Source organism: Mastomys coucha, unplaced genomic scaffold (genome assembly GCF_008632895.1).
Source record: "Mastomys coucha isolate ucsf_1 unplaced genomic scaffold, UCSF_Mcou_1 pScaffold22, whole genome shotgun sequence".
Lineage (NCBI taxonomy): Eukaryota > Metazoa > Chordata > Mammalia > Rodentia > Muridae > Mastomys > Mastomys coucha.
This window is the reverse complement of record NW_022196905.1, coordinates 211894445-211922195: the sequence shown is the minus strand read 5'-3', so window position 1 is coordinate 211922195 and position 27751 is coordinate 211894445. Positions and strand designations below refer to the sequence as shown.

The following is a 27751-nucleotide window of genomic DNA, read 5'->3' as shown; positions in this document are numbered from 1 at the left end:
AGGAGGGCTTGCACAGGCAGAGGAGGGCCTCCCCAGGCAGAGGAGGGCCTCCACAGGCAGAGGAGGGCTTGCACAGGCAGAGGAGGGCTTGCACTGGGAGGTTATGCTTTCAAAGCAGGGTTGGCAAGGTGGTTTAAGAGTTCACCTAAGAAGAATGTCACTGTATTATCCTCCTGTGCTTTTGAGTTCTTCTTTATTCTCGAGCTTCCCATCTCAAAGGAACCTTCCACTCCTCCTTATGTGTGATTTTTTTTGTTGTTGTTGTTGTTAACAGTGTCCACTTGCAAATGTGTCATATGGAGAGGAATCCATTGCATTTAATGAGAAACAGTATTAGGAGTGTCTTTCTCTACACAGTTTCTTGATTTTTTATCAGCATCATAAGCCGTTCTGGTCTCACTTTTTTCACATTTCAGAATGGGTTCTGTGACTTGCCATTCACAGCGTATCTGCTTTCCCGTTAAGCTGTGGGATTGTGGTAAGAATCTGGGAAGGTAATGCTGGGATTCCTGGAGGATAACACTTCCTTGGTCTCTCCTTCTCTAGATAGGAAACCTGTGTCTCTGTCTCCCCTGGAGTCCCAAGCCCACAGTCCCCGGTACACTGCCTCCAGCCAACGGGAGCGGGAGAGCCTGGAGGTGCGCGTGCGAGAAGTTGAGGAGGAAAACCGTGCTCTGCGAAGGCAGCTCAGCCTGGCCCAGGGTCAGAGCCCTGCTCACCGCCATGGGAACCACTCCAAGACCTACTCCACAGAGGAGGGAACAGGGGACAGTGAGAACCTACGGGCTGGCATTGTGGCAGGCAACAGCTCTGAGTGTGGGCAGCAGCCGGCTGTGGAAAAGTGTGAGGTAAGGAGTACCAGAGTTGGAAGAAGTAACTATTTTTCTTCCTTTTGTTATTATTAATCATTCCATTTGTTTACATCTCAAATGATATCCCACTTTCTGGTTACCCATCTACCAACTCCCCCAACCCACATCTTCCCTCTCCCCTCCCTTTTGCCTGTATGAGAGTGCTCTCCAATCCACCCACACTCTCCTGCCCCACTGCTCCAGCATCCCCCTGCTCTGGGGCATCCGTCCTTCTACGCTCCATATGGTCTGTAGGTTGTATCATAGGCATTATGAGCTTTGGGGTTAGTATCCACTTATTAGTGAGTACATACCATGTGTGTATTTCTGTGTCTGGGTTACCTCACTCAGGATGATATTTTCTACTTCTATCCATTTGCCTGCAAATTTCATGAAGTCATTGTTTTTAATAGCTGAGCAATACTCCATTGTGTAAATGTACCACATTTTCTGTATCCTTTCTTCTGTTGAGGGACATCTGGGTTCTTTCCAGCTCCTGGCTATTATAAATAAGGCTGCTATGAACATAGTGGAGCATGTATCCTTGTTACATGTTGGAGCACCTTTTGGGTATATGCCCAAGAGCAGAATAGCTGGGTCTTTAGGTAGAACTATTTCTGATTTTCTCAGGAACCACCAGACTGATTTACAGAGTGATTTTTGGGGGAATCACCATCCCTGACCTCAAACTATACTATAGAACAGTAATGATAAAAACTGCACGGTATTGGTACAGAAACAGGCAAGTAGATCAGTGGAATAGAATTGAAGACCCAGAAATGAACCCACACACCTATAGTCACTTGATCTTTGACAAAGAAGCTAAAACCATCTAGTGGAAAAAAGACAGCATTTTCAACAAATGATACTGGTTCAACTGGCAGTCAGCATGTAGAAAAATGAAAATCAATTCATTCTTATCTCCTTGTACAAAGCTCATGTCCAAATGGATCAAGGACCTCCATCCACATAAAACCAGATAACGCTGAAACCTTATAGAGTAGAAATTGGGGAAGAGCCTTGAACACATAGGCACAGGGGGAAATTTCTTGAACAGAGCACCAATGACTTATGCTGTAAAATCAAGAATTGACAAATAGGACCTCATAAAATTGTAAAGCTTCTGTAAGGCAAAGGACACTGTCAATAGGACAAAAACAGCAACCAACAGATTGGGAAAAGATCTTTATCAACCCTATATCCAATAGAGGTCTAATATCGAATATATACAAAGAACTCAAGAAGTTAGACTCCAGAGAACCAAATAACCCTATTTAAAAATGGGGAACAGAGCTAAACAGAGAATTCTCAACTAAGTAAACATGAATGGCTGAGAAGCACCTAAAGAAATGTTCAACATCCTTAGTCATCAGGGAAATGCAAGTGAAAACAACCCTGAGATTCCACCTCACACCAGTCAGATTGGCTAAGATCAAAAACTCAGGTGACAGCAGATGTTGGCAAGGATGTGGAGAAAGAGGAACACTCCTTCATTGCTGGTGGGATTGCAAGGTTGTAAAACCACTTTAGAAGTGACTATTCCTAATCCTGGTCACTGCTTATCCCGACATACTTCCCTTATATTTCCTGGAAGGACAGCCAGAGTCCTGGAAAGAGCTGGATTTCTTAATTCATTGGAAAACCAAATCTGTCATAAACTTTTCTAAATGGACACAAAAAACTTTAACCTGCCTTTATCACAGTTTCTCCACCTGATAAACAGGGATAACAAGGCCTACTGCACAGTAGCTTACCTGATAGAACCTATCATTGGTTTTTCTGTGCTTCCTCAGTTAAGGCCCAGGTTTCTACATCCTGTCTTTATCCCAGGATCCCAGTTCTTTATTCTGTAGTATGAATGGCACTCCATTGTGCAGTTCCTTTAGCTTCTGTTCTCTTTTGTGTATATGTATAGTCTCTGCAGTTCAGAACTAGAATGGTGTTATCTACCAAAATCCACCCTTTGATCTTTCATATCATAGTACCATTTTCTCTGTGGAGTGTATTATCTTTGTTAGTAATTCTTTGTAATCTTAAGGTACTTATTCATCTTCCTATGATGAGCCCATCACCTTCAAACTCCTTTAGTCCTGTTTATCCAAGCACTTTGAACATGCTTCTAGGTATATGCGCGCACACACATGCATGCTCATTTTTAATATGTAGATGGTTTTCTTACTGTGTAGATGAAATTAGACAAGTAAGTGCTAGCAGCAAGGGTGAATAAGAACTCAGATTTATTAGTTTCTGCTTTGAGCACTTGAGCAGCGTCCCTAGTAGACACTGGGTTCTGACACCTCAAAGTTGAATGATCTGTTTTCATCTTTAGTCTTCCATGTATGCAAACACATGTGTATATTCCTTGCCTTTCTCATGTTGACCTTTCCAAGAATTGAATGTGGTGTCACATTATTTATTTTATTATTAATATCATCATCATTATTATTATTTTGCTGTGACTGCAGAAGAGAATCTCAAATATGAGTCTTTATAATGCTTCTTATTGAACCCATAAGCCTGGGCAACTTATTTTTCCTCTTGAACATAAAGGAGAATCACAACTCTTCCCTATGGCCATGAGAATGAAATGAGTTTATGGGTACAAAATGAGCATCCATATACTTGCTGTGGATGCTTTTCCTATTGCTGCGTAGTCATTCAGCTGACATTTGATGGCTTAAAGCCATAGCAGTCATGAGGGGAATTTGGTCATGGTGTGCACTCCTATGCGTGCATGTGTTTGGGGCAGAGGAAGACCATGGATTTCTTCATCACTCTCAACCTCACTTTTTGAGACAAGGTCTGTCATTGGAATTTAAAGTCCTCTATCTGATCTAGGATGATAGGTTAGCAAGTTCCTGGCATCTATGTATCTCCACCTTCCTCCAGTGCTGGGGTTAAAGATATGTGTGGCCGTGCCTACACACTGTGTTTGCATTTGAATTTCAGTCCTCTTATCTGCTGAACCATCCTTTCAGCCCCACAGCAGTCATTTTGTTTGCTGTCACAGTGTCTGGAGTTCAGAAAGAAATTTGCTGAATAGTTCTGTTTTGGGTATCCTGGGGCAAATGATAGTTGTTTGTGACTGAGTCAGTAAACATGGCCCAGGGCTACCTTTGTTGTCATATGTCCTCATGGGCTGCATTGACCTTCTCCACAACAAGGCTAATTTCAGCCCTAAGCTGCTCACATGGCAGCTAATAGTTGTAGGTCTCAGTGTCTCAATATGTAAGGCACATAGGCCCAGTCACTTCTACTGATGACAGAGTATGTCAATTGAAATAGTTACAGAGGTCCACCTACTCACCAGGGAGAAGTGATGCAACCTCATCTCCCAGTAAATGGAATGTCAATTTATAACGGCCATAGTAGATATTAGTAACCTGAAAAAAATCAATGGATGATACCATCTGATGAAAGACCACATCTTCAGGATGCATCTCTATTATTCTGGTTGTAGTCACATGACTTCAATATGCATTATCATTTCCAGTCTCATAAGGAATAACTGATGCCATGCTAAATCTTTTACAAAGTAACTGTTCTCATCCTGTATATATTCCTCTTTTTAAAAACCAATAACCTATGGTGAATCAAGGCCACATGGTTATTTTAAAGTGGTGCAACTAGAAAGGTTGAGCCTGGGTATTAACTTGGGTGTTTGGCTTCCAGAACCTTGACCATGAACTACTTTGCATAATTATATGACTCAGGACTTGCAGGTTCCATACTCTTAGCACTGGATGTCCTGTCCATATTGTATATGTGATAGGTGTCTCAGCTCCAAAGGGTGCTATATAGTCATGTTTAACTGTGGGCATTCTAGCATGAAAGTTTGATGAGGCAGCCAGATGGTCATTGCTTGGTACTGTGAAGGAAGTAAAAACAGTGCCACTTAATCGTGCCTACACTTGTACAATTTTCAAGCACTGTGTACTAGGAACTACACTTTGTGTATGTGGGCCAGTGTGGCCAACCCTCCTTTTATAAATGAAGAAGTCAAGGCTTAACAAGTCCACTGAGCACAAAAAAAGTGCTGATCTAGATTGGATTAATACATCTGTACATACATGCATGCATACATATACACACATATATTATTTATATATATAGTTATATAACAAGCATATATATACATAAATATAGTTTTATAACAACGCATTTATAGCATGATAGCTTCTTAACCATCGTTAAGTGCACAGTTCATAGGGATTAGTATTATCATCCTGTTGTGCTAATTCCTCAACCATCTAGAACTTTCTAAGTTTCCATAACTAACCTGTCCACCTTAAAGAACTCCTCAGTTCTCCCTGCTGCCAACTCCACACCACATCTATTTTACTACTGTCCATGAATTGATGAATTCAGATACATTTGTATGCATTTGTTTTCCTGTGACATGTTTCTTCATCATGTTATAAAGTCATAAATGTCTGTATGTAGCACATAGTAGTGTTATTTTTCTTTTCAAGGTTAATACTCTCTCAGATTTCACATATTTATCCATGTATCTCTGAATAAACATTTTGTTGATTCTGTTTCTTAGCTAAGAGGGCAATGATGCAGTGACCATGGGTCACATGATAACACATATCTTTTCTCTACAGCTCCTCATTTTTGAGGGCATACACAAAAGGAAAAGGAATGTAGCAATTCTATTTTACTTTTTCAAGGGGCAGCCCTGCAGTTTTCCATAGCAGCTATACCAATTTACATCACCACCCGCAGTAAGCACAAGTGCTCTAGCTTTCTCCATATTCACACCACAGGTAGTAAATCTTACTGTTAGTGCGAGCCTGCATCCTGTGAACATTACATTGAGCACTGAAAGAATATATCTTCTGGTTGCTTCTCTGGGGAAAAGCCAGGTTCTCTGCTAACTCTTCTGAGATTTAAAGCTCTATCTGCCCAGACTCCTCGGTCTTCCTCCAGTATACCTCTCTCCTAGGAAGCCTGTCTCTTTCTTCCAGGCATCATGCCCCCTGTACTCAGGTTCTCTCCTATCTGCCTTCAATGCTTTTGCGTGAATCCAAAATAGGCTTCTCTGCTGTTAATTTTTTAGAGCCAGTTTTGCTGGCTACTTTGCTTTTAAAATGTTGAGCTCTCCCCATGCTTCTTATTTCTCTTTCTAGATTAATTTATTAATATCATCAGCTTCTCATTCTATTATTTAGTCTGCACATTCTTTCCTCAGGCTCTCCATAGATATACAATCTGCAGATGCCCAAATCTCATAGAAAATGCTATGGTTGCTTATAGTCTATAGACAGCTTAGTCTATGCTTTATACCATCTGAAGATAGTATGGAATGCCAACATAGGGAACATTTCGATGGAAATATTTCTAAAATTGTGATGTTCTAAAAATAATAACAAGACAAATGGACTTGTTTAGTCCAGGTGCACTTTTTTATTTAGACTATATCCCATCTGCTGCTCTATGTAGATTTTCCAGGTGTGGAATATGAGGGGATAGTATGTTTGCTAGGTGACTTTCTATAATTTTCCTGCACTTGAATGTAAGCTAATAGGAAGTTGGTCTCTTTCTTCTTTTATTACTGCCTTAACACCTACAAAAGAGTCTGGCAGTTAGAAAGCCACCAGTCATTATCAGTTACATTTCCTGGTTAACATGTATAGCCTTGTTGTGGGTCAGTCCACTTATGTACATACCTTGGAGTACAGAACAACCAGGATGACGCAGTGTTGGACATACAGCCCACATGGTCCAGACATGCATAGGCCAGTATGATTTGTTCAGTCATCTTCGGACTCATATAAAATTCAGCCTTATTTTTAATATTTCCCATGCAGCATGGATGCTTTCAGAGCATCAGTTTTAAAGCAGCTAGTAATATGAAGGGCATGAAGGAAATGAGAAGGCTGGATCTGTTGACATTTCTTCCCTCCCTGTGTTTTTCCTGGGCCGCACAAGTATGTTTGTTGGAGGTCATGTGGAGATACTCCTGAAAGATGGACCATTCCTGGTCTTCTACCAGGCTCTGGGGGCACTTTAAGTCTATTTCACTTCATCAAGCCCCTAAAGAATTGTCCATCAGAGCTGGGAGGTGTGTCTTCCTATATTTTAGATTCAAAACAATTTTGTGTGTGATATCAGGGTTTAATATTTAGACCAAGTAATCCACCTGTGATGAAAGATTCCCAGAGGAGAAAGGTGGCCAAGAGTTCATGTGATGGTTTTTCCAGTAACATTAGTAGCAATTGTTTTTCATTTTGTGCAGGTATTTTATGAGGCAGGGTCTATCTTAAGGGATGGCGTTTGTTCAACCTCTCTCTATGCCATTGCCTGGCTGAACCCTGGTACCTTGGTTCACTGACTTACTTACCTCCCTGTTATGTTAGTTAAAAAAACTTTTTTTATTGAGTTTTAGAAAACAGAATGTTAGAGAAACTCTGTGTATAAGAATTTAAACCCTAATTTTGTAGAGGCAATTGCCAAGATATGAGGTTCCGAGTGATGTGCCCAATCATTCATTTTTTACCTGCCTTCATTTATGAGAAATTGAAGAATGGAGGAAATGCAGAAAAATGCCTCCATTTTTTTCTTTTCATAGACAAGCCCAGAGCAGCTTCTCCTTTATGTTCCATGGAGACAGACTTGCTGGGCCGCGAATGCCGGGTAGACCTGAGGGCTCACAGGTGATGTATGTTGCAGGTGACATATGGCTTTGGTCTGATCATAACAGCCCTCCTTCTTCTCCCTTTAGCCATCTCCCTGCATACTTTTCCTCTGAGTGCATTAGCTGCCCTGGAATACAGACACTCTGTTTACTGCCATCAGAGGCCCACTGACCAACCTGGTCTAATTTTCTTTTCCTTTTATATGTACAGAATCCTTCATAGTTCTGGCATATCAGGAAAGGCCAATGCTTTCCAGCTCTGAATCCATCTTAGAGGTTCTAGAAGAAAGTTCAGCCTTTCATACCAGAGCTGTCAGGAGTTCGTTCTCATTCACTGCTCTGACATTCCTACCTGTAGGTACAGGCTGTAGAGGTTGAATATATGTTAAGCAGTGTGTGTTCTGGATGAGCGATGGAGGTAGAAGCCTTGACGTTTTCCTTTGAAAGAGCCTTCCTAATATTTATAAATTATATCAGTGTTTCTCCTTTAGTGTCTGACCTTTGGAGATATGCATATGAACCAAAAAGTATGCCATATGCTCCAGTTTTGGTTATTAAATGCAGTGGAAGTACCATCTATGAGGTTAGGTGCTGGCAGGTCATAGATAAAGAGGAGCAAGAGCTGAAGGAGAACCAAAGCAAGAATTAGAATAAGATTAAGTGCAGAGCACGTGACAGCCCCAGTGAGTGGGAGCTGTAGTGTCAGCACATAAAGGAAAGGAAAAAAGGACCACCCAGAGTCAAAGTGGCGAATAGTAGTCCTGACAGAGGCTGACAGAAGCTGACATCTCCGTTCCCACTGGTGCCTCCTATTGCCTAGCCTAACCAGAAGTGGAGTGAAAGGAACCTGGTTTATTTGATCTAGAAGTTCTGGTCCTGAAAGGCACAGAACAAGTTGAGGCTGGGCCGTGAGTAAGTTCAGAAGGGCAAACAGGCATACCATCTGCCCTCCCGTGCTAAAGAAAAATCTTAATACACCAGTCACCACAAGAATACAGAGGAGGGTTTATAGAAAGGGCCTATGGTCACAGGACCTAATATTCAGGCCAATCTTTAATAGTATTTCCTCCCAGTCTTTGAGGTCTTTAATCCACCACAATGAGAACTTTGAACACCTGAATGTCCTAGTATCAAAACCTAGTTAACATGCCAGTAAGACTGTTTCCGGTCCCCTCCTCTTTCTGTTCTCCTGCAGCCACTGAACCAGTCCCATTATTCCCTTTTAAAAAAATGTGGACCATATAAAAACCCTTCCAAGAACATATGTTATGATGCTAATTTCTCTCCTTTCTTAGGTAGCTACTCCATGTTGCTCTGGCTCCAGAGGATAAATTTACTCATAGTGAAAAGTGTAATGGTTGAAAGTGAAGAGAGTGAAAAATTATGCAAAGTGTATGCTTGACCTTATATTTAGTGGTCTAATTTTTTAAAATTCCCCAAACGTTGGAACTTAGAGTAAGTTTGATATCTCAGAGGCTATATGTTTAAGTATTTGGGATTCAGAAGAGCCAGATTCTATATGTTTTCTGCCTCCTCTCCATCTCCTAAGATCTGTGTCCTCACATACAAGTGTTTTCTCATTCATTCTTTTCATGATTGATATGGTGGCTCTTACATCTTCCCTGCCATCTTTCATTCTGAATCTTTCGGGAGAGATATTATCTAGAGATAAGTGAAGATGATGACTTCAATTTATACATGCAGAAATTAAGAAATGTGTAAGTTACTCAGCTGGGGTAGCTGCAAGATCTAGAAGGATCTGAATCCATCTATCCCTACCTACCTTCTGAAGATAGAATTTTCTGGCAGGAATATCTTTTCTTTTTTAATGAAGATCAGTGTGTGTATGCATGTATTTGCATGTGCCTGTGCCTGTGTGTGCATGTGTGTGTGTGTGTGTGTGTGTGTGTGTGTGTGTGTCTACTAGGGTTTCTACAGCTGTGATAAAACATCATGACTAAAAGCAACTTGAGGAAGAAGCGTTTATTTTGTGTACAGTCCAGCTAGGTCTAGAACTCAAGCAAGGCCGAGACCCAGAGGCAGAAGTGAAGCAGAAGCTAAATGGCAAGCTCTGCTTCCTAGCTGTTCACCCATGACTTGCTCAGCTTATTTTATTATGCTGTCCAGGACCATAGGCCTAAGGATGGCACTACACCCAGTGATTCCACCCAAATCTGTTATTAATCAAGAAAATGATTCACAGGCTTGCCCACAGAACAGTCTTAGGGAGGCTTTTTCTTAATTGAGGTGACCTCTTTCCAAGTGATTCTAGGATTCTCCTACATATGGCCTCTCCTGCCTGGCAATTGCATAGATTCTGAAGATAGGAATTCTGGTCTTCACATTGCCTGGTAAGTGCTTTATCTACTGAGTTATCTCCCAAGCCTCTTAAAAAAAAGTACAATTTATCTTAGAATCAGAATGATTCTTACTTTGTAGGTGGGGTGAGGGGTATCTTGTGTACTTTAGCATGTTTAGCAGCATCCCTAGCTCTACCTACCATTTAGTAACATTTCTAACCCCAAATAGTATCTTAAAGAGCTTGTGAAAGTCCTGGGCATCAGAGACTGATTAAGAGACACTGCTCAGGTAGAAAGTATAAGTTTTCAGGAACTTTGAGGTATTTCTAGTATGTTGTCAACATCTCTGATCCACACTTTAAATCCCAACTCCCTATATTAGTTACTTTTCTTGGCACTTTGACAAAAATACCTGATACAAACAATTGAAGTGAAGAAAGAACCAATTGTGGGTATTTGGGTTTTTGTGTGTTTATTTGCTTGCTTGCTTGTTTGCTTGCTTGCTTGATTTGGCCTCTGTACTTTAGAGGATATAGTCATTTATGCTAGGAAACACATATCTGTGACAATAGCTCATGGCTAAGGCAGTGGGAATATGAGGGATTTCCTTATAGGCATCCAGGAAGCAGAGAAACTAGGCCAAAAACAGAGCTGGCCCATAACAGTTTAGTCAACCTTCTACCAGTCTACTTCCTCCATTTGAAAACTTTGTAAAGTTTACACAGTTTTCTGAAACAGTGCTACCAGCTGGAGAACAACTAACAAAACAAAGGATCCTAATGCATGATGGGGAAGGGGAAGTTCGCATTCAAATCATATTATTCCCCAAGGGTAATGTTCCTATAGCTGTGTTACAAAAATTAAATACTGTAACTGACTCTTGCAGCTGTGAGATTTAAGTTTGTGATAATTATGACGCCAACTCTTATTGTGCTTGCTATTAGTGTCTTGTCTTTCCTTCCATCTTCCATGGCACTTTGGTACAAGAGCATAGCATGAGGCTTGTATCAGACACCAGGGATCTGGGAATTGTATCTTTGGTAGGGGCGATATTGAGGAAGTGGCTGGGAACAGAATAAAAGGGTAGTTTAGACGAACATCAATGGAGGCTGGGTATGATGAGGCAGGGAAGGTCTTGGTCAGGTGTCAGGGGAAGTGGGTTCTTCACAGCAGAGAAATTAGGTATCGTGAAAGGCAACTATAAAAATTCAATAGATGTGGCAACCACATAACAAATGATTTACATAAGACAGTAATGATCTGAAGAAGCTGAGTGCTCTATTACTGTGGTGGTGGTAATAGCCAGGATGTTAATGTAATTGGAATCCGAGATGTTATGGCAATGGATTGAGGCTGATGAATAATTTATGGTTCATGTCACATGGATGTGGTTCCTTTAGTCACACCAAATGTGGTGGTAAAGAATTTCTGTTGCCCAGAAGTCATCTAGCAGACTGAGCAGGGTCGAAGAAGAACTTCTAGAAGGACTGCTCAGGATAGGGGTATGCCAGGAGCCATGATGGGACAGTGTGGACTATCAGAAGAAGACCCATTGTGATGGTTAATTTTAATTTTTAAATTCACACAATCTAGACTCAACTGAGAAGGGCCTCAGGTTAGGTGTGTGAGGGATTGTTTTGATTGTTGTACTTAATGTAAGAAAGCCTGTCCAGTGTTAGCAGCACCATTTTCTTCCCTTGAGATTCAAGACTGTATGAGGATTGAGAGGGTCAGAGCACTAGCAGAGAGCATTTATTATTTCATTGCTCTGTGTGCTTGACTTTGGATATAATGTGAATAATTCTATCAAACTTCTGCAGTCTTGATTTTCCTATAGTGATGGATTTTAACTTGAAATTGAGAGCCAAATGAACCAATTCTTCCTTAAATTGCATTTGTTAGGTTATATTATGATATCAACAGAGAAAGAGACTAATCCTTTATCTGTCAAACATCAACTCTTCAATTTAATTATTATGTGAAAGAGAGACCATTCTACAATGCTTGTAGGACAGATTGGTGGAAATATGTTTTCATTCAAAGAAGTCTGTGCTTCAGGAAGAGAGACAGAGTGTACAGGTAGGGACTCTTCATACTTTAACATATGATTTCTTATTAAAGTTGTCCTATATTAGAGCATTCATTCCCAGTCTTGTTCAACATGTGCCCAAAATAGAAATCAATGTCCAGTCTTGTTCAACAGGTGCCCAAAATAGAAAACAATGTCTGTACACTGTAGTAAATCATGAGAGAGTTGATGATGAGGTGGAGGTATGATGGCCAGCCGAAAGCAGGGAGCTAGCTAGCAAGGAATACTCAGGTACTCAAGTCAGTTCTTGGTATGTGTCGAGGGACTAGGAGCAAGATCAGGGAGAGGGAGAGAGAGAAGGAAGAAAGGAGGGAGGGAGAAAGATTCTCCTTCCTTCCCTTTCTTCCTCTTGTTTCTTTCTCTCCTCTCTTCTGCTCTCCTCACCCCACCCCATTTAAAATTAATTAAAAATAAAAAATACTTGTTAACTTCAGCCAAACTATGTGTGAAAGCCTGACTGACAGCTTTAAACATATAGTGAGAATTTTTTGTCATAATTCAATGACAGAACATTGCTATACCTGCAAATATCAAGAGTGGGTCATGAGGACTTGCATAAAGGCTCTAGAAAGCTACTTATTTGAGGTAATGTTTTGCTGGATATATTCTTGTAGGGAATATCCAATAGAGCTGGGTGTAAATCTGTGAAGTTGAATCCTATCTTGTGGTAGTGACCCTAGGGTATTGAGCAATTCCAATAACCAGATATGTGCTCCCAAGAAAAGCTGCAGGTATGAAGTAGAGGTAGTTTGCCAAAGAGAATAGTACTAGAATGGTGATGGGACCTCAGTAATATCTTCATGACTCCCACCCATTGCTTTGCAGAGAACTGCAGACTTAGTGGTTTGCCCTGGTTGGTTTTATTCTTGCTGTAGTCTAGTTTGTCCTTGACTTTCTATCATTTCTCTCTTTCCTAATGAGAATGTTTCCTGTGCTCTTTTACATGGGAAATGTCTGAGTCGTTTTCTGATTTTGTAGGTCTCCACGGTGAAGAAATTGTCTTGAGTCTCAGGAAAGACTTTTCTCTGAAATTTTGAACAATGATGAAAATGTTATGACTTACATCAATTGTAAACATGAAATAAATGTATTTTGCATTCTGACATGGCCATGAGGCTTTTAGGACCAGAGGTGGAATTTTTTATTTAAAAAATGAAGTAAGTTTGGATGCTTGGTTGGCACTTGAATTTATGGTGGTTAATCTCCATCCTCTACTTGGCTCAGTTTATAATTACTGGACAATACACCTCTGGGTATGTCCTTGAGGTCAGTTTTAGAGAGAAATAACTGAGAAGCCAAGGTTTACTTTTATTGTGAGTAGAATCATTCCATGGATTGGAGGTTCAAGCTGAGTAAAGGTTGAAAGAATATATCAGAAAACTGCTTTTTTATTCTCTAGGATATATGCAACCAGCTCCATGCTTGCTCTACTAATGAGGGATCTTAAGCCATAATCCAAAATACACATTTCCTCATGGATGTTACTTTAGTCAAGTGTTTTAGCACAGCAACCAAACATAACTGATACTCATGCCTTCTGTTGCAGTTATTAACTGACCCTCAAGCTCTCCCATAGCCACCTGGGGTTAAAGACAGGGTCGTGACTCATGTTTGTGGACAATACTGCCAACAGCTTAAGTGAGATGACTGGTAGTGCCCCACTCAATTCTGCCCTTTAATTCCTAGAAAGGTATTTCAGGTTGGGCCTTAAGCTGCTCATTGGCCCTTTTGCATACTTTCACATAGACCTTACCCTAAGCTATTTCAGAACAACAGCTCACACTCTGAACTATAACTTCTCAGAAAGCTCTGATGATTGGCACAGTGGGGAAATTTTCTTCTCTTTTGCCAGTTACCATTTTCTCCTGACTTGGGGGCTGGAGACTCACTGTTTACCTATTTGAACTAATCACTGTTGATCCCATCTCTAAAATGTAATTGAAAATAATGTTAATGGCCTCCAAATGATGATACCTCCAAAAACTAATTAAAAAGACTTTGGTAAAACTGTCTTGTTATTTTCAATGGCTGCAGGCAGGTCCTTGTTTTCTGTGATCCCAACAGGAAATTTAGGTGGTAGTTCTTTCCTGCAGGCCTACAAATACAGAATACCCTGCTTCTGTCTATGTGACTGTCCTCTCTCTGTTCCTTTCCTTTTAGACCATCCATGTGGCCATCGTCTGTGCCGGGTATAACGCCAGCAGGGATGTCGTCACCTTGGTGAAATCCGTCCTCTTTCATAGGTAAGATGGCTCCTTCCTTGTACTCTGTTGGCAGTTGTGTCCCTGATCACCTGCATGTTACCTTGGGGAAGGTTATGCCTGCCATGAAAATGTAAACTTTGTCTAAAATGTGAGGATGACTATTACATTAACAATACTTTAATAGCAGGGGTTCAGCATTACCAGCTTTCAGAACGACAAGAGCCTTCAAGGATATCCCAAGTTAGACACTTCTGTTTCTACTACCCCATACTCTCCAGAATTGTTTTTCATTTCTGTTGGCAGATTATTTTGTACTTGGTTCTTTGAAATAGATCTGTTGATATAGTTTTAAAAAGAGAAGATTAAGTTAAAGTAGGCATAGTGTGATGGAATGTTGCTAGTGTTAAAAATGTAAGATTAGGACAGATATATTCAGAAAGAAGACTGTGAAGGTACTTAGCCAAGGCACTTGACGTCAAATACCTCAGACTTGCATCTTGTAGAACTGTGGCAAAATGAATTTCTGGTTCCAGTTATCCCTAGTCTTTGTTAGTGTGGTATAGCACCAATAAAAACAAAATAATGCCCAGCTTGACTTATCCCATTTCTGGGTACTTCTGACTGTCAGAAATCCTTTTTGTTGGGCTAAAATGAATTTCCATTATTGGTAGACCTTGTGGGTGTCCATGAGACTAAAAGCTTAGTTCTTTTCCTCTGGGAAATAGAGATACATATATCATTTACCTCTTCTCTATGCTTCTGCTCGTTCACGGACCTTTCTGCCTTCCTTTGGATAGTCATGTTTATTACTTAGATATACTTAAGGTCACATCTAGAATTGAGCCTGCAGTTCTAGCCAATCCCTGGCTCTTCTCTGACTGCTTATCAGAGATTTTCATAAAGTTCATGTATAGTTGTAACCTATAATATAGACAGACACATGAGTCAGGACCCTGAACATTCTTAGCAGAAGGAACACTGCTGAGAAGTTCTCCATTCATCTAAATAGAGAGCACAGTAAAATCTCTCAGATGAATTCTCCACTCAGACCTACCAACACTTCAAAAGTGTGGATCTATCTTTTCTCCCACCTTCTACCTCATTCTCCCAACCATCTTTTTCTCTTTTTAGCACCATGCAGCACTCCCTCTTAGAGATATTTCAGGTCCTCTCATGCCCCTGTAGCATCAAGAGTCCTTCAGCAAGTCATTTTAAACCTTTGTCTTATCTGTTAACTTTCTGTGAATCAGATCAGTCCCAAAGTGACTTCCTATGTAATAATGTTTATTCATTACTGACCTCCCTGGCATATCTTTTTTTGTATTGATCCCTCTATTTAGCTTCAGTCAGCTGGCTTATTGGCTAAAGATCACATTTCATACCTTCCAGCATCAAGGATGGGATGGAGAACATGAATAACAAACCAAAATATAACAATATTAATTAGGAACAAAGTCTGGCAAATCTTTCTCCTTCTTCTGACCCATTGAGTCTATGATTTCAGTTTCAGTTAAGACATTATAGGAATGTCAGGTGGAAATTGGCTGAGTGTTCTCATGTGAAGCCAAATCTCTTTTATTCCATGACTATATTCACTATGTAGCTTCCAACTTTTGCGACCCCACACCCTCATTGCTGCTTCTATCCAGACACTATGGAGATTGCGCATGTGCCCACTTGGAAATTCTTAGCCTTGTCATTATTCCTTGACTCCAGGACTAGAGAGTCTCCAACAGATAGAGTCCAAAAGCCTTTTATTTCAGGAAAGAGAGGTTGTATGATTAAAGATAATCACTTTTTTATGTTTCTCAATGGTGGTAAATTTTTAAGTCTGGAAATCCATATTTTGTGGGGTTTGTTGATGTTGTTTGGTTGTTTGTTTTTTCAAAATTTTCCATCCTGTTGTTTTCACTACACATCTTATAAACTGATGGTTGTTGAGGATAAACTGTCTATATGGTACAAAGACATTCAGTTTAAAAATAAACAGTTTTATTAGCAGCTGTGGAAGGCATATCATCCTTCTATGGCAGCATGTACATCTGGGAGAGAGCTCATTACTAGTGTGAGCTATAAACATGAAGTCTGTGCCCTGACAATGAGTACTTGACTCTCCTGATAGAGAGAACCATTGGAGTCCCTTCCTCATGTTGGCATTATATAAATGAGGATGACTGTGAATTAATTTGCTATTGATAGTGAGTTTGGAGATTAAAACAACAGGATATTTGAAAGACTTTTAGGTAAGAAAGTCCAGCTAAAAATAGCTTTCTCCCTTCCCAAGTACATTATGGGGATTGATGAAGACATTATTATCAAATACATTACCAAAGAAGTGCCTTCCTAATGTTAATATCAATAGAATAGTTGTGGTTTAAGATGATCTTTGACAAACGAAGTACCTTCCTAATGTTAATACTAATAGAATAATCATGGTTTAGGATGTTTCTTTTGGCTTTCACTGTTAATTACAGTAAATAGATTTATTTTCCAGACAAGATTTTCAACAGATTTTCATTTAAGGCTTGCTTTGTTATGTCAAATCAATTTTACTTCTGCAATATACGTGGTGACAGTGAACGTGCTATATTTTAAGAGTTAGTAAGAAACTGAGATGCACCGTTAAATAACAATGTAGGACTGAATATTCACCAACCTTCTGGAAAGAAATTTCAGAATATATGCTGAAGACCCTCACCCCACGTGACTACTGAAGGATTTGTGTCTTAAAGGGATGACCTAAGCCCCTTTTCCCTTTCCTTTTGAGATTATAATATAATCCCTTCCATGTAGCTTATATTACAATCTTCTTCAATTCTTCCAATAGAATCCTCTTTGCTCTCTTTGAAACTGATTTTTTAAATGAATTGTTGATACATACGTACACACACACTCTAAATCTGGCATCAGATATTTCAAAATCCTTTTGAAATCTTGTGAATAGTCATTGTAAAAGAAGCAGCTTGGGTTGGAAAGGGAGCATAGGATGTGACCAAATCAAGTGGGCCAGCATGTTTTTTGGCTTTGTTTTTGCTTTAGTTCTATGGGGCTGTGTTTCTAGGCAATCAGTATACATCTTTGAACATTGGCTCTGATCTTTCTCTCCTACCCAGCCATGGAGCCCTGCTTAGAATATGCAAAGAGATTCCTCTGTTTCCCAGTTCAAAAAATGTTCCCTCACTCTGTTCCAAATTCTGTTCTAAATGTTGTCAGGATACTAAAATTTGTAGTTTTCCTGTGCCTGCTGAAGAAAGGTACTATTGCTAAGTGCTATTTAATAGATAGTACAACTGAGGACCAAGATGGCTAAGCCATTGCTCAAGATCTCATGTCCAAGAGATGAACAGGGCCGAATTTAAGCCCAGTCTATTTGCTTTACTCTCCACAAGTAACAAGGAGTTTTCTGACATTAATATCATTACTATTTCTTTTAGTATGCATCATCATTTTTGGTGAAGGTGTAGACATTGTTATCATCATTGCAATGCCCATCATCATTTTCCTCCCCTGACAATTTGTTCTTGTGAGATCCTGAATCTTCCATGCATAAAAGGATTTAAAAGCTTAGGCATCTGTGTTTCTAGTAAAACTTAGTACAGTGTGTACAAAGGGCAGATGCCTTTGACCGCATAGAGGCTCTAGAGGTACTAGGAGAAATAATCTTTTTCCTCACCTGTTGAGCTTTATGTGGACTATTGAATTTGAATTTCTCTTACCCAGTACAGTAAATTCTACCATCCCTATAACTCTAGAAAAATCCAAGCCCAGAGAGCTTAAGTGACTCATTCATGGTCACTGCTGAGTAAATATTAATCCATTAGTTCTAGACTTGTTTCTGCCAAATTCTAGAATTCATGATGCTTTAGCTATTCCATGTGGCTTCTTGATTCTTCTGGAAAGGTGCCCTCTTGTCTATTACCTAATAAAGATGTTAATTAAGTTCTCCCTTATTTTTTCCCATATTATTATTAGTGGCTATTTAGCCTCCTTCAAAACCAGATCCCTGCTACTGGGAATCTCCTGAAATAGTCATGTGTCAACGATTCACTGAGGGCTGCTGTTGCCATCATTGGCTCTTTTCTTTGCCTAAAATTGCTGTTGCATTGTGAACTTAATAAATAAAGATTATCACAGCTTCCATAGCCTTGTGTATCGCAATGAAAAGAGGCTTTGTATTGCCTTTTTGGAGCTTTAGCACTTTTCTGGCAAGATAAGGAGAGGCAGGAGAAAAGCAATGATTTAATCTTCACTTTCTGCACGCTCTATTTATTGCATTCCAACCTTGAACATGGGAGCAGTTAAGGAAATAGAGGCAGCAGAAGTGTTGCTCATTAAACATGTATTCTTCAGGATCTGCTGGAGATGAAACATTTCCTTGCCTCCCAGGGTTTATTGATACTCAGACAAATAAGGCTACTGGACATTAGGATATGGACCAAGCCACCTCTCTAGGAAGAGGCCTATTCCCATGGGTCTGCGGCTCTACTTTTCCAAACATATTTATAACTAGTGGCTGGTATAAAAAAAAAAGAAATATAGTTTAGATATAATACTGTTATAAAATTAACTAGCCTTTAATTGTATATTGAGAAGATTATTCCCTGTGAGTGAGTTTTTATTAACTTCATTTGTGAATTTTTTTTTTTTTTGTAGTAAATACGTTCTTAACATCTGCCTAAGTGGTGTTCCTTTGCTTTTGTACAAAAGAGAAGACAGGCTCACAGACTCTGGCAGATTGTGGTACTTGCAAGGCTCTATCAGTAAAATCCATTCTTACCTTCTTAAATTAGAAGCCAAAGGTAAAAGGAGACTCATAAGCCACCTGTGTAAAAGATGAAATCATTCTTTTATTAGTTAGTCTTGAGTTGTAGAAGTCTTCATTAACTGTGGGCATCATCAGGGTGTTTCCTGTGACCTACAGAACTGACCATACCTCCTGATCACAGCCCATCCTGAATCTGTGCAGGTTCTACCACCTAGGGAGCAATATACCATGCGTGCCAGGCCTCCCAGTGTAGTGAAGGATCTAGAACAGCCGAGCAAAGCAGGTTCACCTCACTTTCGAATTCACAGTGTGGATTATCTAGTCTCAGATAACAAAATATGTGGATGAGAATATTCCTATAGTAAATTGGTGCGTTGAAAGGGTAACATTCGGTATTCCCAGTAAATTTACCATTGTTTAGCCATCAGTGCTCTTTAATATTAGGCCATTTTTAGTACATCCCCTAAACATGCCCACATATCTGTTGCTAGTCTCTCATTTGTCTCACATCACCAATCATCAATCTGTTTTCTAACTTGAGATTTGCCTACTCTGGACATTTTGTTGCCATGTGCATCACGTAAGGTTTAGTCTTTCTCACCAGCTTCTCTCCCTTCAAATGAGGTTTCATGGTTCTTTCATGGCATAACATTGCTAAATTTCTTTCCACTTTATTGTGCATCAGTGTTCCCATCTATGACTGTTTGGTTCTGTATTTATCATGAATTGATGGCCATTTTGATATTTACTATGTCTTGGATATTAAGAATGAGTGTACTAAGAATAATTGTATATATGGTTTTATTATTTACTATTTATTCTTTGACTGTTTCATACATGAGGGTCTATTTTAAACATGTACATCACATTTCTTTTTTTTTTTTAACTGCCATTTGCTTCTTACTGAACTCCTTCTTACCTTTTATTTTTGAGAGAGGAGTTAGCACCCCTAAAGAAGTAGCTGCAGCTTCTCTGGTAGCTGAGGAGCCAATAAAGTTGAATGTGACCAAATCAATAGCCTACAACATAAGTTAAAGGAGTTGGAACTGAAAATGGCTTAAGGAGACCAGAATGCAGGACATGAGTAAGGAATGAACATTCTCTTAGTTGGTTTAAAGTGCATGTTAAGGGGTTTATGTTGTTTATTGTCTTAGCATGTGCTAATACTCAAAAATGATCCATCTAAATAGAGATCTCCTCAGTTTCCACTTAGTTCATGCCATAATACTCAAATAATTCCATTTTATGGTGCAAAATGAAGGTATTCTTTCCTTAGAGCCCCTTCTCATTTAGCCCTTAATAAATCTATTTTCCTTTATTTTGCTTGTTTTGTTGTTGTTTGGGTTTTGTTTGTTTGTTTGTTTGTTTGTAGGGGCTTACTCCATGTTTACTTACTATATTTATGTATCAGACAAACACCCTGGAGCCGCTGGCTTAGCATGACTTTGGTGGCCATTGGGCTTCAGGCCACCTCATATTGGCTTTGCCTATAGATTGTAGGCATGGGCTTATTTTTCTCTGCCAATTAAAGAAGTGAAAAAGTCAAGAAAGTCTTGAAATCTTAGGGATTCCCAGCAGAGCCATCATGTGATATTTGGAAAATTGGAGTTCTCTCTTGGTGTTCTTAGTCTCAGTCATAAGTGAATGTAAGAACATAACAGAATAAACATAAACAGAAGCTCAAGGATAAACAGTCAACTTAAATGGAAGCTGATGACAGTTTATTAGAGTTTAAAAGAAAACTCTAGGACAAGCACACTGTAAATCTTGCAACTGCCTGGAGTAGGAGACTAGTTAATATAAGCTGGTTTGGTGTTCATTTCTATGCCTCTAGGAAGCCATGTCTCAGGAATGGAGACTTTGAAAAACGGTAAGAAAGTTCAAAGCATTAGCTAGTTTAAAAGCATACACAGCACCACCACTAGATTAACTTTGTAGATCAGAGTCAAGGAATGCTACAGACATCATACCATGCAACAACTCTCTAGCAAAATATATATATATATATATATATATATATATATATATATATATATATATATAGGGAATGGGGGAGCAAAAGACTGTCTCTGAGCAGGGACATGACAGGCAGACAGACAGAGAGCTAGGCAGCAGCCTGTGATGATGGGGACCTTTTTAAAGGATATGTCCAGCTAAAGCTGGTGATGTAGCTTTTGGCACAGAGTTCCTGAGAGCAGCAGCATAGGGAAGCTCCTGATTTGTAACAGAAGGAGCCAGCCAAACTGAACCAAATGTCAGGTCATAGGGTCAGGTCCCTGACCTCTTTGACTGTTTAACAACAACTTCTTTCTTTTTTTGTTTTTTGTTTTTGTTTTTTTGGTTTTTTGAGACAGGGTTTCTCCTTATAACCCCTGGCTGTCCTGGAACTCACTCTGTAGACCAGGCTGGCCTGGAACTTAGAAATCCACTTCCCTCTGCCTCCCAAGTTCTGGGATTAAAGGTGTGTGCCACCACTGCCCTGCTGTTTAACTTCTAAAAAGGAGAGTAGGACATGCGTCCACCTAGAGGTACACTAGCTCCCTGAGTTCAGCTCATCAAGAGTCCAGAAAAGCTCTGCTGCTTAAAATCAAAACAAAAATACTAGCAAAAGCAAAAACCAGCTCATCACTCTCTTTTTAAGTCGGGTTGCTTGCTTGTATATTAGTGGAGAGTTACTTTCTAGATCACAGGCAATACACTCGCACATGTGAGTGCATACACACACACACACACACACACACTTTTTCACTTTTTTGTTTGTCACTAGGAGAGGAATTTGCTGAGTAGCTCAGAAATGGTATTTCTGTGCTAATTTTCATTTCATTTCATTTCATTTTTTTAGAAATTTCTAAATTTCATCAGCAATGATTACTGGCTCAGAGTCCTCCCCAGCCAAGCTGTTCTTAGTGTTTTTATTTTAAGCATGTTAATGGGTATGCAGAGCCATCTCATTGTACTTTTACATTTTGCATTTCCTTGGGGATTAATGAGATTGAGTGTCTTTTCATGTGTTTATTGACCGTTTGTAAATCTTTCCTGAGAAATGCCTATTCAGAGCCTCTCCAGGATTTTTAATTGGTTTGCTTGCCTTTTTTGTGTGTTGTAAATGATCTTTATCATTCTCACAAATCCCTCATCATTACTCACTTGCAGATATTTTTCTCATACTCTTGAGTAATGTTTTTCACTTTATCTATGTCCTTCCAAGCACAACAGTTTTATTTATTTTCCGTCCTTCCTTCCTTCTTTCCTTCCTTCCTTCCATTCATTTTTCCCCCCACTTCAGCAGCACATAATTATTCCATGTGGTCCTGGGCTTTAGGGTGCTGAGGTAAGGGTGCTAGGTTGATCAGGATCTTGAGAGAACCATCCTTTGGCTCTGCAAGTGGCCTTCTGTACCTCCCACATTGTGTTGAACAGGACAACCAGTTTTTGTCTTGTTTTGTTTTTTGTTTGTTTCAGTGAAGTCTTGTTTATCCCTGCTCCCCTCTCTTTCTTTTTTGGATGCCAAATCTAAGCGATGTGTGTGATTTGTGAGAATAGCATAGACTTTTTGGCTATTTAAGAACTCAACTTGGGGTTCTGGGATGTCTGAAGATCAGGCAGTTTTCACCAAAAGTACTCTAAGCCAGTGTTGTCAGATTTCATTTTCTCATGCCTAAGATGTATGAGGACATAATGGGAAGCAAGGACAAGACTGAGCAGAGCAAATGTACATTGATTAAGGAAAAATGGTAAAGAACGCCTGAGAGCAGGGAAGCAAAGCCTTCTTGCTGTCCCGCCCCAGTTACTGTAGGAGCTAGATGCACCTTGAAGTAGCTTTACTAAGACTGAGATTGTTTAGTACCTGAAGGCCTGAACCAGTAAGGAGTTCACATACCCTATACAATTTCTGTCCATAGAAGCAGAGTTACTCTTCCTTCTGTAAGAAATAAGTTTAGCGTCACAAAGAAATACCCCACCACTTCAAATGAAGTATCTGGACAAGGCAAAACTATAGCCTCGATGAGGTGTTTATAAAAAGATAAAGAGAGAGAATATGTTCTATGGAATATGTGTGGTGAGGTATGGGGTAATAGGATGTCTCAGCGGGCCCAGGCCAAGGCATCCCTTCCCCCTGAGGGACCAGCCACAGGATGGTATAGTATAGAATAGAGTTTATTCAAGGCATGAGGAGGGGAGTTAAGAGGATAGTAGAGGCAGAGAAGGGCAGAGAGAGGGAGAGAGTAGAGAAGTAGAGGCTGGCAATGAACAGGTGGAGAGAGGGGGAAGGGAATAAGGCGGGGGGAGGGTACAGCTCCTTTTATAGTGGGTCAGGCCTACCTGGCTGTTGCCAGGTAACTGTCAAGATAGAGTTTAGACAGAATGCTAACACTTGATCCAGAGTGTGTGCCCCAAAGAGCAAACACATTGACAAGAAGTGTACCTAATATTTATTCTTATTCAGGCAGTAACTCTGTTTTCCCCTATTGGCTGAGCTCCTACCTCACAGTTTTATTCATTTGGTCATCATAAAAAGAATTGGTACATAAGGAATGAAGGAGGAAGGGGAAAGGAGTCAAGTCTTCAAGGGGAAAAGGGTCACTGCTCCAGGTTTTGAAATTTCTAGAATGCAGTCTTGGGCCTTTGTACAACCAAAGATTGTCCCATGTTTTGGGGGTAGTTATATTAAAAGATTTGGTTGGAAAAAAATAAAAAACTCTTACAAGTTGGGGTTGATAAACAGATTTTAATTCCTTGTTTTAAATACAAGTTTTTGATAGAAAAGATTCATATTTAATATTTCTTACAAATGCAGGCTTCATATGTCTTGTGTGCTTAACTCATGACCCACCATGGGGCCTCCCCATGACTGCCTAAGCAGAACAACTAAACCCTTGTTTCATAAACTAGTTATAGTAGCCAATGTTGAAGAAATCTCTCCATTTCCTTCAAAATGCTTCTTTTAAAGTAAGTTCCAATTACTTTTGTCAAATTGTGATGGAGTTTGGGTCATCTTGGTCTTTGTTGATCCACTTATTTTTTCATTAAACAAAGACATTTCTTTGCATGAGATAAGAATTGTGAAAAAATTCTGGAATTTATTAACCAAATGGCGCTCCCAAAGTCCAATCTTAATACAGTAGGGTATAGGGGGTTCTTACAACCATGACTGGCTTCTTCGTTCATCATACTAACTTTGGAGAACAAGGCAGGAGGCAGTGATTCCAGTACAGTTCTGATGGTCCAAGAATAGGTCACAAGCATGCAGAAGGGCAGAGTACGTCTTTGGAGCTGCAGTAGGGCATGCAGTTACCAAGCCCCACTAAGACAGTGAAAGGAAATCAGACCAGTGACTGGTGGAAATATAAAAGCTTTGCTTCAGACAGATCACCTTATACCAAAGGGAGAATGCATAGCTATATCAGAGACTAGCATTGCTAACTTTGAGGATGGAACCAAATAGGAACCTGAGATGGAGCCTGGTAGGAAGAAATGAGGCTATTTTGAGTAGGATGGCTAAAGAATGCTGCCCTGAGTTTATGACCCTGGGACTTATTTTGTAGAAAGAATGGGAGACAGTCATGTGGGAATACAAAGATATGAGAACGATGGTGAGATCATCAAAATCCTTTATAGCTCAGTGTAGCAGTGGGATCTTACCATATCATACAGTGAACAGAGGGTGAAGAGATCATTTTAGAGAGAATATTAGACTTGTAGAATGAAATATATGTTGAGTGAGGAGATAGTCATAGAGAAAAAAGTAAAATGTTCATGAGATATCACCAAAGGCTAGTTGTGATCAATGATAGCCATCATTAACCAAGTACTTCCAATATATGTTTTATTTGCTTCTTATGCTTGAGACCAATTGATGTAGATGATAGATAGGTAGGTAGGTAGGTAGGTAGGTAGGTAGGTAGGTAGGTAGATAGATAGATAGATAACTAATAATACTCAAGTAATTTAAAAAGGTATCAAAACTGACCCTTAGAGATGAAACTTCCCAAAGTTCACCATTAGTTTTTTATAGAACCAGGATGAGTCAAAGCCAGTACATTTATCTCCTGAGATCTAACTTGGAACCTCTACGTAGAGAGTGTATATAGAAGAGTTGTAGTAGATGGATGGGACCGTTTATTTCTAGAAAGGCTGGGTAAATAGTATTTATTGCTAATCCCAAAGATTTGAGGAGAAAGACTACCAGTCAACTCTTGGACAAATTAATTCTAAAAAGCAGTTAATTAAAGCTAGCTTTTTTTGTACATGTCCTGTCTCTCCCTTAAGGTGAGAATCAGGAGATCAACATTGGACATGAAGAAGACAAGGTTTTTATAGCTCAGCAGTAGGGGGTTTCCAAATGGGGGATTTGGTAGGCAAAATAGGTTACAGAAGCAGAATTGGATGTCCTAAAACAAAGATGTTTACAAGGTGATCATAACAAGGTAGTCATAGCAAGATAATCTTGAATCATAATAATCAAGGGAAACCAAGGAATGCTTGTTGTTTCTTGGAACAGACAGTAATGAACAATTTGTGGTTATAGCTTAATGATTAAGAAACAGGTTTAACCATAAACAGGAATGAGCCTAGTTTGTCTTTACTATAAAATGCCTTTTTTATAAGATGGAGTTAGGCTGGCTCATCATTTATCAGACTCAAGCAAATGCTGCAGGAAGAGCCAGAACTGAATTTAAAATTCATTTCCATTTTTCCCTGTATCCATTACTTTTTTGTTTCAACAAAAAAAATTGAGACAGAACAATTTAATGAAGGATTTATTCTTACATTACAACCTTTCTTCCAGTACAGATTTTCAGTATTGTCTCTTTTCTGTTTGTTGTAAGAAAATACCCTAACAAAATCAACTTAGGGAAGAAGTGGTTTATTATAGCTTGCAACTCAAGGGGATAGATTTCATCATGAAGAGGAAGACAGGAGCACAAAGCCAATCAGTTCATCTCTACAGTTATGGAAGCGAAACAGGAACAGGAAGTAAGCTTAAGCTATACAACCTCAGACTTAGTCTCTCTCACTTAGTTCAGCAAAATCTTAATCCTCTAAAGGTTCTGCTACCTACACATACAGTAACAAGATCTGGAGATCAAGTATTCAAGTACGTAAGTCAAATCTGGGACATTTCATATTCAAACTACAAAAGCCCGCGAATCCTTGCCCTGTCTCATGCGGTCATGAACTGCCCAGAAATGGCTGGAAACTGTAGATAGTTGAGCGAGTAAAACCCTCTGCACCCACTACAAAAGAGTCAAGCTAATATATCCTTAGTGAGGTTCCAGATGACTGCAGCATGAACACATAGCTTTCTTTTAGGAAAGAAAAAGCACAACTTATCTTTGAGTTACCCAGCTACACACAACAGTAAACAGAAAGCCTCTGTCATTATGTTTTTGCAGTAATAGTGGCATGTCAAGTTGGTGGGTGCAAAAGTTGTCATAATTGTTAATTATGCCGTACCTAAAATTTTTACAATAAAGACATCTTGATAACAGATGTGAGAATTGTGTTTTACTTTCTTTGGTCCTTTTTTTTTGTCCACACTCAGAAATTCAAGGTTGAAGGAGATATCTTTTCTCCTTTGCAGTTCTAATATTGTCACCAAGACGCACTGCAGAGCTACATGCCTGATTAACCTCCACAGTGGCCTGTGAGCGTATCCCACATTATTTGCTTGGAAGGGGGTGATTTTGCAACTAGCATCACGACACTTACTGCTGCTCTGGCATCCTCCTTTCCCCTCAACAGGCGGAACCCTCTGCACTTCCACCTCATTGCTGACTCTATTGCTGAGCAGATCCTGGCTACACTCTTCCAGACCTGGATGGTACCTGCAGTGGGAGTAGACTTCTATAATGCTGATGAGCTCAAGGTATGGAAGGGAAGAAGGGAAGGGAGAAGAGTTGCACTGATCTCCTGTAGCTGGAAGCCTTGGTGGGGAGTAATTAGACTCTCGCAAGGACAGAGAACTCAGCTCCTAATAGGAAATGTTCAGGTTCTAATTATGTTTATCTGACTTCATCATTAAGCAACACATTAGCAAAACTGGTCTGCTAACACAGACTCTCCTTTGGTCTGGGCAATTCTAGCCACCAAGGTACACTATAGAACCTGAAGTTCACTGATGTCGGTTTATGCCTGAACATTGTCTGTGGTAGAATGGTAGATCATCATTCTCTACCTCTTGAGGTGAATGTTGATCTTAGAGTCTGACAGAACTTGCCTTAACTCTATGCACTGTTACTTAGTGGCCACAAGACACAAACCAATCACCAGCCCATGTTGGCCTGTTTCTTCAGGGACAGACCAATTGTACTCCCAAGTCTTGGGATAAGTAAGAGTTTCTGATGAAAGAATATATGTTGATGCCCTAAAAAGATTATTAAGAATAATTACTACATTTGGAGTATGTTAGCCCAATAAAAGACATGTGGTCATCTAATTGTTTTGCTTAAAGTTCTTCTATAATGCAACCTTGCTTCCATGATGATTGAGATCATGAGCTAAGTAAAGACCATGAACTTTAGTTCCGAACTCTGCTTCTTATTTATCTTTTGTCATTCCTATGAATTCTCCCTAACACATAGCTATAAATATGAGAGAGCCTATGACATATGGCTTCTCTCCGGTATTATAATCCCTTGTTCACCCTGCTCCTTCTGTCATGCTTACTTGCCTGTTATCTTGTCAGATTTTACTTATCCTTTATACCTAGAGGCATTGCTATTCTTTTCTTTCCAAGAATAATCAAGGAACTTTATAGCCATCTATCCTTTACATCCATGTCTAATTTAGGGTCCTTAGTTCCCATGCAGCCACAGGCAGCTGTGAACGTATCCCAACACAAAATGTAAGTTTACATAAAACAGGGTGTATATGTGTAGTTTTTTTTTTTTTTTTTTTT

The 27751-nt window shown here is 39.6% G+C and overlaps 1 protein-coding gene across 11 annotated transcripts in view; it reads left to right on the top strand.

Moving 5' to 3' along the window:
* Large1 (LARGE xylosyl- and glucuronyltransferase 1) overlaps window positions 1–27751 on the top strand; it is a 503421-nt gene that overhangs the window by 241100 nt on the left and 234570 nt on the right. For all 11 annotated transcript variants that reach the window (XM_031340318.1, XM_031340326.1, XM_031340316.1 and 8 more), the window contains 3 exons: window positions 547–848; window positions 14041–14123; window positions 26596–26719. In XM_031340318.1, the coding sequence (XP_031196178.1) occupies window positions 547–848; window positions 14041–14123; window positions 26596–26719 (509 nt within the window). The remainder of the gene's footprint in view (window positions 1–546; window positions 849–14040; window positions 14124–26595; window positions 26720–27751) is intronic.